At 42.3% G+C, this 13484-nt stretch overlaps 1 protein-coding gene across 1 annotated transcript in view; it reads left to right on the forward strand.

Moving 5' to 3' along the window:
• Window positions 1–13126, forward strand: part of LOC144774085 (extracellular calcium-sensing receptor-like) — an 86219-nt gene extending 73093 nt beyond the window's left edge. The window contains exons 5-6 of the mRNA XM_078659112.1: window positions 6433–6556; window positions 12204–13126. Of these exons, the coding sequence (XP_078515238.1) occupies window positions 6433–6556; window positions 12204–13126 (1047 nt within the window). The remainder of the gene's footprint in view (window positions 1–6432; window positions 6557–12203) is intronic.
• Window positions 13127–13484: the final 358 nt, after the last annotated feature.

Here is a 13484-nt window from a genome sequence, read left to right on the forward strand (position 1 = left end):
ACCACCATCTTTATTATGGATATCCTACCCAGTAGGGAGAGGGGGAGTCCTATCCACGTATCCACATTGTCTTCCAGACGACACATGGCTGTTCCATAGTTCTCACGAAGTACCACCTCCGGGTCAGTGTGCAGCTGTATCCCTAGATAACGTACGGCTTCATTGGTCCACCTCAGTGGGTATTCCATATCAAACTGCTCTGTAGCAGCGGTAATGGGGAACGCTATTGATTTATTCCAATTCACTGTCAGCCCAGAGAGGACACCAAACCGCACCACTTCCCGCAGAAGCGGCGCCAGATTGTTTTCTGGTTCCCTAACATATAGTAGAGTGTCAACCGCATATGTTGTCATGACTAGTTGATAAGTAGGGAAATGTAGTCCCCGGTGACTGTGATATTCTTGCATCGCACACGCCAGTGGTTCCACAACTAGTGCATAGAGAGTGGGCGACAAGGGACAACGCTGGCGGGTGCCCCTTTTTATCTGTATCGGTTCCGTGACGTGGTTCCCGAGTCTAATGTGGGCGATCGGGTCTCAATAAAGCACTGCAATCCTCTGGAGTAACACTTGGCCAAGCCCGAGTCTCGTGAGCACCGCTCTTAAAAAAGGCCACTGCACGGAATCAAAGGCCTTTTCCATGTCTAAAAACACTGCTATTGCCTTCCGTTCCGGACGTGTGTGTTGAAGGGCACCAAAAAACGTTCTCAAATTGTAGGTAATATTCCTGCCTGTCACAAACCACGCTTGTTCCGGAGCCACCAACTCCGGGGCCAGCAAAGCCAATCTAGTTGCAAGGATTTGTGCGTATATTTTTGTGTCCACATTTAGTAGCGACAATGGTCTATAGGAGCTACATTCCTCTGGAAGTTTCTCCAGCTTAGGGATGGCCACTATTATCGCTTCTCTCATGGTTTTCGGCATTTTACCCGTGTCGCTCATAGCTGCAAACAGGGCCGAAAGGTGTGGTAGCAGCAGGTCCGAAAATATCTTATAAAAACCAACAGTGAGCCCATCTGCCCCTGATGCACTACCTGCCTTCATCCCTCCCAGAGCCTCCCGTATCTATCATGCTCTATTGGGTGCATTACAAATTCTCTCGATATGTCCGATAAGAATGAAAGTTTTATATGTTCCAAATAGTCTAATATACCCTCCTCGCTCCCTGTCGCCCGTGATGCACATAAATCCGAATAGTATCCTCTAAATCTCTGTGCTATTTCCTCTTCAGCTGTAAGTAAGGCACCCTCCCCCGACTTGATGGCCGTAAGCGCTATTTTATGCCACTGTTGTTTTACCATATTGGCCAGTACCGCTCCCGGTCTATCCTTTTCCCCATACACTCTAGCTGTAGAATATTTGCCCAAATGCTTAACCTCCGCATCTGCCTCTGCCTGATATTCCGCCAGTAGTTCTTTCAGTTCCTCCCGGGCAGCATCAGTGTCACCCGTTAACTGGCGGTCTTCACACACTGCCATTTGCCGCTCCAGATGCGACAATCTTTGACGAATCGAATGTAGAACCCCTGAGTGTTTAGTCATTGCCACCCCCCTAATGTAAACTTTGAACGCCTCCCACACAGTCTGGAAGCTATCCACAGACCCTATATTAGCTTCAAAGTACTTTCTGTGGTGTTGTAAACATCAACAGAATAGGTGAGTGGTCTGAGAGTGTACTGGGTAACACCTGACATTTGCGTACCGGTGAGAGAAGTCTTGTTGAGGCTAGCCAATAATCTATATACGTTTGTGTATATTATGAAAGGCTGAATAATGCGTGTATTCTCCTAGCTCTGGGTATAATCTGCGCCATACATCTGCAAGGTCTTTGCTAATTAGTATCCTGTCAAGTTCCCTAGCTGCCTTTGATTGTCTCCTGTCTGGGCCGCTCGATCGGCCCACTTCTGGGCACCTGGTCATGTTAAAGTCCCCCCCCCTCAGGACATTGAGACTGGGATATTCCCTGGTTATATCAGTCAGCTTTTTATAAATCTCGGGGCTGTCATAGTTAGGTCCATATACATTCACCACTAGTATTTCCATCCCTCTGCCACCAAACTGCAATATGACATATCTGCCCCCCGGGTCTGCAAATAACATTCTCAATGTGTAATCAGATTTCGGGTTTACCCATGTTAGCACTCCGTGCGCATGGTTCGTGAAGCCTGCCGCATTAGTCTGTCCCTTCAGGCCCCTTGATTGCAACCTAAGACTGTTCGCGGGCAAATGCGTCTCTTGTATTAAAGCCAGGTCTATATGGTGCCTCGTTAAATAATTCAAAACCTTGCGAAGCTTTCAGAAGTCATTAAACCCTCGCACATTCCACGTCAGAGCTCTCAGATCTCCCTCCTTATTGTCTACCTCAGGACCATCAGGCACCCCTTGCATATTCGACAGTGTCTGTCATTGTCTTTCCCACAGTAGTCAACGGTGTAGAATCTGATATCAAAAGCGCAATGGCCGGCACCTCGTAACATTAACCTCAGAACTTCCCTCCCTTCCCCTCCCGCCCATCCCACCCACAGCGGACCACCCCCAACTAGGTTGCGAAAAAGTCCAATCCCCAGGCCTGCCCCCCCTCCTCCAACCTCCCAACCAAATTCCCCCAGCACAGTGTCACCACATGTGGGTGCAGGTTGCTCCGCACCAGAAAAAAAAACGAAATGTAAACACAGTACTTGACACTCAATTTGCCTCCTCCAGCCAACAGCTATCTTCCCTTCCTCCGCTGGAATCGACGCTGGTCTCAAATAACTCCCTCCTAGCAGCCAGCGCTTCACCACAGGGAACAGCACTTTTAGCCCCTTAGTGTCTAATCAGAGATCCTGTTTCGTAACATCTCTCAGTCTTGTTTCTCCAATCCGCCACCTGATGCCCCATCCAGTATTTCCCGTTACGGGGATTTTCTTCGTTCCTTTGCCCAGTCTTTCAGTACCTTCTGCAGTGTTCTAGGATCTGTGAAGATATGCGATTGTCCATTTCTGTTGATATTCAGCTTAGCTGGGTATAGCATAGCATATTCCAGGCCTTGTTCACGCAATTGTTTCTTCATAGGAACAAAGTGTTTCCTCGCTTCTTGAACTTTGGACGTGAAGCGTCCATCTTTGTCTCAAGCAAGCTCCATCCCCCCATCAATGGGCCAAATAACTATATTACCCACTTTGTTGGAATTACGAATGATACATTTGTTATTGTTTGACCACTTCGCTATTACTCTATTGTATTTAGCCTTCCATGGAGAAATCCTTCTCTTCTCTTGTAATTCTCTTCTCTTCATGTTCCCAAGTTCATATACCATACTCTCATTAAACGCATTGATATTGTCAAGTGGTGTGTTAGGGTTACATTTTGACTTGGGTTTGAAAGGAGACAGCCCTCAAATTACTCACTAATCGCTGCTCTGTCAGCAGTTGCGTATTGGTGAAGGATCTCTCTTAACTAGTCCCTTCAGTTTCCAACTCCCTCAAGTTTCTCATAAGCTCAATATCTAATGCTGCCAGGTTACTGTCTAGCTGGATATCTGTAATCAATGCCCTGCTTTTTACTTGCTGTTTAAAGAATTTCCGCAATTTTAGTTTACGTACAAATTTGTAAAGAACCACTCTGCTTTGTTCATAGTTGAGTATAGTATCTGGACAGTATGATAAACCTAGCCCCAAAATGTGTTGGTCTTCTAAAGTGAGTACTTCTTGGCTAAGATGGATTACAGTGTTAATGTCCATTACTTCTTGCTGTGGCTCAGTGTAACCACACCTGCTGTATTTCCTTTGTCTTTTCCCCTTGCCGCCCTTCCTCTGGTTCCTCTGCCTCTGTTTTGCTGCTGTTGCGTCTGGTGATTGGTGTACCAACCCAACCATAAAAATTGCAATTCATCTTGCACTGTCGTATTCTTGAATGATCTGTGGGTCCTTCCCGGTCCGATTCGGAACCAGTGCCAGAGCTAATATCACTCATTGTCAATTCTTGCCTTATTTTATTGGTTACTTATAACCTTTCTCTCCTGATGTTATCATATTTCTTAGAGAAGGTATACATTATTCTATTTTCATAGTTCATCCTGTCTCTATGAAACTTTTGAGCATTTCTTGCTGTTATAACGTCCTCATGTTTCATCATTGTTTCTTTCAATTTCTTGGTAATTTTAGCACTGTCTTTTTCAGCAGTTTGGTACACCTGGCCTGTGTCCTCTTTTATTTGTTCCTAATGTATGTGCTATCAATAGAAGCACATTTAATTAATAAATGGGTCATGCTTTTCGAACAGCATTGAATTCTGCCCCTTCCTTGATAAAGTCGGGAAGAGGTTTTTTTTACATGGGGGTAATAATTATTTGCAGCCCCTCTTGGACTCTTGCCCACCTCAACATATCAGACTTATAAAGGTATTCCAATTTGTTGCTTGAGTTTTAAAATGACTCCTTTTTGTCTCTCTTTCTCCCGTTGTTGCCATTTTTGAACAGCCACTCTGCCACCCTCAATTTCCCCTCTATTTCTTTGGCTGCCATTTCGAGAACATTCCACAGATATAATCAGTTCGCTGCTACAAGTGCTGTTGCTTGCTGCTCTCATAGGTTCTGCACTCTGTCTTGCATTAATAGTTTCTTTTTACTCCTCCCTCAGGGCCTGCACTATGCCGTGCAATAATAGTTTCTTTTTACTCCTCCCTCAGATCCTGCCTGCAATCTGTCTGGTAATAATAGTTTCTTTTTACTCCTCCCTCAGGTCCTGCACTCTGCCTTGCATTAATAGTTTCTTTTTACTCCTCCCTCAGGTCCTGCACTCTGCCTTGCATTAATAGTTTCTTTTTGCTCCTCCTTCAGGTCCTGCACTCTGCCTTGCATTAATAGTTTCTTTTTGCTCCTCCCTCAGGTCCTGCACTCTGCCTTGCATTAATAGTTTTTTTTTGCTCCTCCCTCAGGTCCTGCACTCTGCCTTGCATTAATAGTTTCTTTTTACTCCCCCTTCAGGTCCTGCACTCTGCCTTGCATTAATAGTTTCTTTTTACTCCTCCCTCAGGTCCTGCACTCTGCCTTGCATTAATAGTTTCTTTTTACTCCCCCTTCAGGTCCTGCACTCTGCCTTGCATTAATAGTTTCTTTTTGCTCCTCCCTCAGGTCCTGCACTCTGCCTTGCATTAATAGTTTCTTTTTACTCCCCCTTCTGGTCCTGCACTCTGCCTTGCATTAATAGTTTCTTTTTACTCCCCCTTCAGGTCCTGCACTCTGCCTTGCATTAATAGTTTCTTTTTACTCCTCCCTCAGGTCCTGCACTCTGCCTTGCATTAATAGTTTCTTTTTACTCCCCCTTCAGGTCCTGCACTCTGCCTTGCATTAATAGTTTCTTTTTGCTCCTCCTTCAGGTCCTGCACTCTGCCTTGCATCAATAGTTTTTTTTTGCTCCTCCCTCAGGTCCTGCACTCTGCCTTGCATTAATAGTTTTTTTTTTGCTCCTCCCTCAGGTCCTGTACTCTGCCTTGCATTAATAGTTTCTTTTTACTCCTCCCTCAGGTCCTCCCCTCTGTCTGGTATTAATAGTTTCTTTTTACTCCTCCCTCAGGTCCTGCACCCTGTCTGGTATTAATAGTTTTTTTTTGCTCCTCCCTCAGGTCCTGTACTCTGCCTTGCATTAATAGTTTCTTTTTACTCCTCCCTCAGGCCCTCCCCTCTGTCTGGTATTAATAGTTTCTTTTTACTCCTCCCTCAGGTCCTGCACCCTGTCTGGTATTAATAGTTTCTTTTTACTCCTCCCTCAGGTCCTGCACTCTGTCTTATATTAATAGTGTCTTTTTACTCCCCCTTCAGGTCCTGCACTCTGCCTTGCATTAATAGTTTCTTTTTACTCCCCCTTCAGGTCCTGCACTCTGCCTTGCATTAATAGTTTTTTTTTGCTCCTCCCTCAGGTCCTGCACTCTGCCTTGCATTAATAGTTTTTTTTGCTCCTCCCTCAGGTCCTGCACTCTGTCTTGCATTAATAGTTTCTTTTTACTCCTCCCTCAGGTCCTGCACTCTGTCTGGTATTAATAGTTTCTTTTTACTCCTCCCTCAGGTCCTGCACCCTGTCTGGTATTAATAGTTTCTTTTTGCTCCCCCCTCAGGTCCTGCACTCTGTTTTGCATTAATAGTTTCTTTTTGCTCCTCCTGCAGGTTCTGCACTCTGTCTTATATTAATAGTTTCTTTTTGCTCCTCCCACAGGCCCTGCACTCTGTTTTGCATTAATAGTTTCTTGCTGCTCCTCCCACAGGTTCTGCACTCTGTCTTGCGTTAAGTTTCTTTTTGCTCCTCCCTCAGGATTTGCACTCTGTCTTTCATTAATAGTTTCTTTTTGCTCCTCCCTCAGGATTTGCACTCTGTCTTTCATTAATAGTTTCTTTTTGCTCCTCCCTCAGGTCCTGCACTCTGTCCTATATTTATAGTTTATTTTTGCTCCTCCCTCAGGTCCCGCGCTCTGTCTTCAGTGAGAGTTGCCCTCCTGGGTACAGAAGGGCTGCCAAAGAGGGGGAGCCCGTGTGCTGCTTCGACTGTGTCCCCTGCTCCCAGGGAGAGATCAGCAGCGGCACAGGTCAGGGCTGCTAAAGTGAATTTCTTCATGTATATAACATTCAGTTTCAAGCAGAATGCACACATGTAAAATACATTATCCGTCCATAACAATCCCTTTAGGCCTGCCACATTTGAAGCAGATTGGTGAACGGGATAAAGCTGTAAGGGCATTTTCACATTTAACATGGACGTTTACCCACTAAAGAGCAGTAAGATGGGAGTGCGGCAAACTCAAGAGTGCTCGGTGCATGTGATGATTTTGTATTTTTGTCCTTACATCCTGTACTGGGGCTTCCCATCCTCTGCTTCAGCATCTCCCCATCTCACATATGAAGGGAACAATCAAGGTGTTTTTTAATGGTTTTTGGTAGAGCTGATAGGTTGTGCAAAGACTTCCCACTCGATGAAGGCTGCCTTGTGGAGGGGTGTTGAGGGGCTCAGGAGAAAGCAGAGCCCTCTGGCACAGTTGGTAGGTGACCTCTGTAGGACGGGTCGTTGTCAGCAGAGCCCAGTCGCGGTCATGGGTTCAGTGATGTGCTGAGGGCTGCATTGAGGCCAGGTAGGGTGGGTAAAAACCATGCGGCGGGCTCAATTGAAAGCGCTCTCATCGGGAAGGATCGTCCGCAGGGCCCAAGCAGAGGTCAGAGATAGCATACTGTCAGAGCCAGGAAAACACCCAAAAATGAATTAGATTAAAATCACAGGTGATGGTCCAGAGAGTTCTATAGTCATCAGTGTTCTGAGGACAGAAAAATTGATCTTCAAAATGGCAGTGCGGACCGTCCTGGGGTGAGAAGAGTACCATTAGGCAGGTTTGAATGTATGGGAAAAGGGGTAGGAGAGGTGTTGATCTTGATCTGATGAATACAAAGGTGTGCTGAACAACAGTCCAGTTAAGACAAGATAAATTCTTTCTATCACATTTGACTTCATGTAGCTTCTTTGAGAAATGTTTTTGGGGCATATGTGTGAGTAGGGGGCCAGAAGGTGGCTTTATCACCTTTAACTTTGTGTAACTTGGTTGAGAGTTGTTTTTCTGGCAGATGTATAAAAAAGGGCCAGAAGATGGCGCTGAAGCCGAATTTTTCTTCTTTTTTTTGTGTTGGTTTTTCACCCTATTAGTGTTTGTTGCTGCATAAATGTTCAACACAGTGCCGCTAGATTAAGCCTGAAATATTTTGTGCCATGCTACCAGAGCGTTAAGCACAAGTTAATTTAGTGACTTTTGTGGTTCTCCCTGACAAGGATTGTGGTTGTTGCATGAATAGGGTTTTCTTACACCTTCTTTTTTCCAGCACCTACTGCTCCTGGGGAAAAAGTGTATTGTAATTTATATAGTGCTTACTACCCCTGATGGGGTGTTGGAGCGCGTTTTTAGCAAGTAGCACGCTACTCCGAGACCCATAGAGGATTAGTGTTGAGTTAGTAAAGTGAAACATAAATACATTTTAACTGGTGGATAGGTTAGTCAGTTATTTGGATTCGGAAGGACAGCAGAAGCATAGAAGAGGAGAAAAAAAGGTTTGTATTTATATAGCGCTTGTTACCCCTGATGGGGTGTTGAAGCACGCTACTCCCGAAACCCATAAAGGTTTAGTGCTGAATTAGTATGGTGAAATATGAATGTTATTTGAGGGGTGGATATTAGTCAGTTATTTGAAGTGAGAAGGACAGTGGAGGGATAAAAGGGAAGAAAGGTTTGCATTCATGTAGCACCTGTTACCCCTGATGGGTATTGAAGCGCTTTTCTGGCGAGTAGGACGCTACTCTGGAACCCATAAAGGATTAGTGTGGAAAATGAGTATAGTGAAATATGAAGTAATTTGAGTGGTAGATATGTTATTCAGTTATTTGGATAGAGAAGGGTAGGTTGCGGGATAGAAGAGGGAAAGAGGTTTGTATTTATATAGCACTTGCTACCCCTTGATTGGGATTTGAAGCGCTTTATTGGCGAGTAGCACGCTACTCTGGAACCCATAAGGATTACTGTTGAATTAGTATGGCGAAACATGAAAGTAATTTGAGTAGTGGGTATGTTAGTCAATTATTTGGATTGAGAAGGGTTGGGTAGGGGTAGAAAAGGGAAAAAGGTTTGCATTTATATAGCGCTGGTTACCCTGATGGTGTGTTGAAACACTTTATTGGCAAGTAGCACTCTACTCTGGAACCCATAAAGGATTAGTGGTGAATTAGTATAGTGGAATATGGAATTTGAGAAGTGAACATGTTAGTCTGTTAGTCTGTTATTTTGATTGAAAAGGATAGTAGAGGGACAGAAGAGTGAAAGATTTTGTTCTTTTTTCTTTTTGAGGTCCTAGCAGTAGGAGCAGGCTTTTGGATGAGTAAAAATGGGTTTTTGAAGGGAAGAGTCAGAGGTAAGAGTTTAGAAAGGTTCGTTTTGGAAGATCGGTATAGTAAAAGCGGTGTCAAATGATGCAAGGAGGGGTCGAGTAGGAGAGAGTCTAGGAAGGTTTTTTTTGGGGATCATAGTAGTGGTATGCTGCTTGGGATAAATGAGAGAGTGGATGTAGAGGATATATTGATAGATGTATAGGGTGAGAGACAGGGTAGTGCATTGGAAATAGTAGTAGAAAGAAGTTTGAGATGAGTCAGAAGGTTGGGCTAGAGGATATATTGAGAGAAGTATAGGCTCAGAAATAGGGTAGTCCGTTTTAAATGCTAAATTAGAAGAACGTAATAAATATATAGATTCATAAGTACAATGAAAGTATATAGATGCACAAAGGAGGTAAGTATATGTTGATTAAAGATATTGATAGAGGTGCAGGATGAGAAATAGGGTAGTGCATTGGACATGCTTTTTCAGGAGAAAAGTAACAGACACACAGATACAAGTACATGGAAGGTACATAGATGCACAATGGAAGTAAGAATATGTAGACCAATGATGATTTTTATGTATTTATTTATTTATTCATTTATTTTCAACAACATAATTATTCTACATGTTTATACAAAGTAATACACAAAGATAGGTACATATCTATCGTGAAAATAAATGCTTATATACAGAGGAATATGCTGTAAATTTCGGTTTGTGTATGGTGCATATGTGGTGAAGAGCCAATTCTTGAATAGTTTTCTGAAGATAAGGTGGTTGTCAATGGATCTTATGTTGGGGGTAAATAGTTCCGTAGTTTGGCGGATTGAACAGAGAAGGATGAGCCACCAGTGTTTTTTGTCTTATATCTTGGGATTTTGAGGTGAGATGCCTCTTTGGGGCGTAGGTTCCTTTGGTGAATGTGTTTGGTGTTTTTATTCTTGATGAAGAGCAGTCCCATTCCATGTATTGCTTTGTGGGTGATACAAGTAGCTTGAACGTAGATCTTCTTCAACCGGTAACCAATGCAGGGCTTTTAAGGCAGGTGAGATGTGGTCTCGGGATCCCTGAAAGAATATCGACTACCAAAATATCGACTACCCAAAATATCGAGGAAAAAATATCTACAGCAAAAATATCGAGTTTGTATGTACAAACTGGTAAGTACAAAAATATCGAGTACAACATATCGTTTACAAAAATATAGTTGTAAAAAATATCGTATTTACTAAAAACAGTGTTAAATTAAATTAATATTAATAATTAATTACTAAAATATACTTAAAATTACTTAAATTAACTTATAATAATTAAATAATTGATGAAAGTTAAATAAATATTTTTTTATTTCATATTTATTAAACATATATATATAGTAATAAAATATAATAAAATAATACCCAAAAACTGAAAACTGACCCTGAACCCTAAAAATACCCCTTTACCCAAAAACTGAAAACTGACCCTGAACCCTAAAAATACCCCTTTACCCAAAAACTGAAAACTGACCCTGAACCCTAAAAATACCCCTTTACCCAAAAACTGAAAACTGACCCTGAACCCTAAAAATACCCCTTTACCCAAAAACTGAAAACTGACCCTGAACCCTAAAAATACCCCTTTACCCAAAAACCCAAAACTGACCCTGAACCCTAAAAAGACCCCTTTACCCAAAAACCCAAAACTGACCCTGAACCCTAAAAATAAAAATGATATTACTTCACTTACCTTAAAAACGATATTACTTCACTTACCTTAAAAACGATATTTTGGCTGTCGATATTCTGTCCTGTCGATATTTTCTCCAAACGATATTTTGGAGTCGATATTATGTCCAAACAATATTTTGTAGTCGATATTATGTCTGTGCACCGTGGTCTCGTGGTTTGAGATGCAGAGTATTCTGGCAGCCGAGTTCTGAATCGGTTGCAGTTTTTTCATGGTCGTTAAAGGTGATCCATGGCAGAGGCTATTGGCATAATTGAGTTTAGACAGAACAAGGTTGATAGTAGCTTGGACCTTGTGTGGAAATCCCAAATGAGGGAAAATTAATTGCAGCATTTTTATAGAGACAATTCTTGATCTTGCTAGTTTGTCCACTTGCGCATTCATCGACAGCTTGGAGTCCATGGTCATTATGAGGATTCTTACTTCCTTCGATACTTTAAGGTGGTGATCTCATTTCTTTACACACTGGATGTTTTAAAGGTTGTGAAAATATATTTGTCAAGATCACAGGAATATAGAAAGCTGTAAAATTCTTTTGTTATTTTTGGTGTTTTTTTGACAAAAGGCCTTTATACCTATTTTGAGAAGAAGGATTAAAACACTTATTACCATTGCTTTGCTTCACATGACACAGCTTTACCTTGTATTGTTCAGGGCAGGTCTACTCAGGGCTGCTTCTTGAAATGAAACTTGTGGAGCCTCTATTATTGGCATATGCAAAGCGTCCTCTTGGGCTACAGCATCTACTTTTGTTTCTCACATTAATGGTTGGATGTAGCAAATTCTATTGAATTTGGTTCCAGAACATTAGTGGCTGCTATGCCCTCAGCATTTGTAACTCCTGATATGTGCATTAAAGTCTTTTGTTTGCATATGTTGAAGTTCATGGATATGTCTTTGAGAAAGGTTGTGGTTAATAGCTTTGATATATCCTCACAGAGAAAATGGGTTGAAGAGGTAATGATCCAATTACTTACCAGCAGTTTTAATGACTTTGAAAACCTTTTTTCTCATACCAATACTTTTGACCCGCCCGGTACCTGAACAAAACTAGCCCAGACACAGTGCTTGGATACCCTCATGGGTGATTAGCCGTGCTCTATAAATCCTGTTTGATTGATTCGATTCCCTATACCGTGGTGGGCTTCGGTCCTCTTTATTGCCATAATAGTAGGAGGGGCATTCAGGAGGGATGGAGGGTTTATTTGTTTTGCTTGCTTTGATTGGCTCCAGCTAGGTCATGTGCTACCTCCTAAAATAGGCATTGGTGTGGGAAAAAGGGTTTTCAGAGTAATGAAGTTAGTCAAAATATTCAGTTCTATTTGAGCCATAAAAGTGAGCCTGAAGGCAAAGGTGTAATGCAATTGTGTATCAATTAATATTTTTATAATCGTAAATTGCTAAACATATGCTAAAAAATTGCCCATGGAACTTTTGAAAATAATCACCAAATGAAACTGCTGCCATTTGAAATGTTCAAGAACAAGAAACTCCTAGACAATATATTCTTATGAGTATCTAGATCTAAGATCTACAACAACTAAATCATTATAAAACATTACCCTTAACTTATCCAAGAATCTTCCTTTTTTTTCAGACCTACTCACATGCTTAAAATGTCCTGAGACCCAGTGGCCCAATGAAAGGTGTGATCAATGTGTCCACAAAGTGATTGAGTATTTACGTTATGATGAACCGCTGGGACAAACTCTCACCTCCTCTGCCATCCTCCTGACCTTCTTCACTGCTTCTGTCTTGGGAATCTTTATCAAGTACAGAAATACTCCTGTTGTGAAAGCCAACAACCAAGGCCTAAGTTATCTGCTCCTCCTCGCACTCATATTGTGCTTCCTCTGTACCTTCCTCTTTATTGGCTGTCCCGGGACACTCACTTGCATGCTGCGACAAATTATGTTTGGCATTATTTTTTCCATCAGTGTTTCCTGTATTCTTGCTAAGACTGTTCTTGTTGTTCTTGCCTTCAAGGCAACTAATCCATGCAGCTGTGCAAGAAAGTGGATGGGGTCAAAGATCCCAATCTGCATTGTGTTCTTATGTTCCCTGGTCCAGACTGTAATCTGCACTGCTTGGTTAGTGAAGTCTCCTCCATTTCCAGAACTGAACATGAAGTCTTACAATGAGAAGATAATCTTTGAGTGTAATGAAGGAGACACCGTCTTCTTCTTCTACTGCATGCTGGGATACATGGGACTCCTGGCCACAGTCAGCTTTATAGTGGCCTTTCTGTCAAGGAATCTGCCTGGAATCTTCAACGAAGCAAAGCTGATCACCTTCAGTATGCTGGTGTTTGTCAGTGTGTGGATCTCCTTCATACCAGCATACCTGAGCACACGGGGGAAGTACATGGTGGCCGTGGAGGTGTTTGCCATCCTTTGCTCCAGTGCTGGACTGCTCGGCTGTATATTCTTTCCAAAGTGTTATATCATTCTAGTGAGGCCTGAGAGTAATTCCAGGCAACATCTGGTAGGAAAGACACACCACACTGATAATAAAAAATAATGTTAATGAACATAAATGTTTATTAACTAACAACTACAGGAAAGCAAGAGGTCACGCCATACTGAATAGCGGGTGTAGGTAAGGAGTTAGTGTGGGACCAGATCACCCTTGTGTCAGTTTTACAAAGTTAAGTAGAATTTGTGTCTGCCAAACTAAATGAATGGGTGGAGTTTACAAAATGTGACATGTGGTCAGTAAATTCAATGAGGTGACAATCATTTTTTGGGACTATTTGTACAATTGTTTACCTTGCACTGATCACCCTATGGTCTGTTTAGCACCTTCTTTTTTCTCACTCAAAGGACTTCTCTGATACACAATGGAAAGTTGATGGCTTGATAACCCTCTGCTCTTAGTC

This window comes from Lissotriton helveticus, chromosome 8 (assembly GCF_964261635.1).
Source record: "Lissotriton helveticus chromosome 8, aLisHel1.1, whole genome shotgun sequence".
Classification (NCBI taxonomy): Eukaryota; Metazoa; Chordata; class Amphibia; order Caudata; family Salamandridae; genus Lissotriton; species Lissotriton helveticus.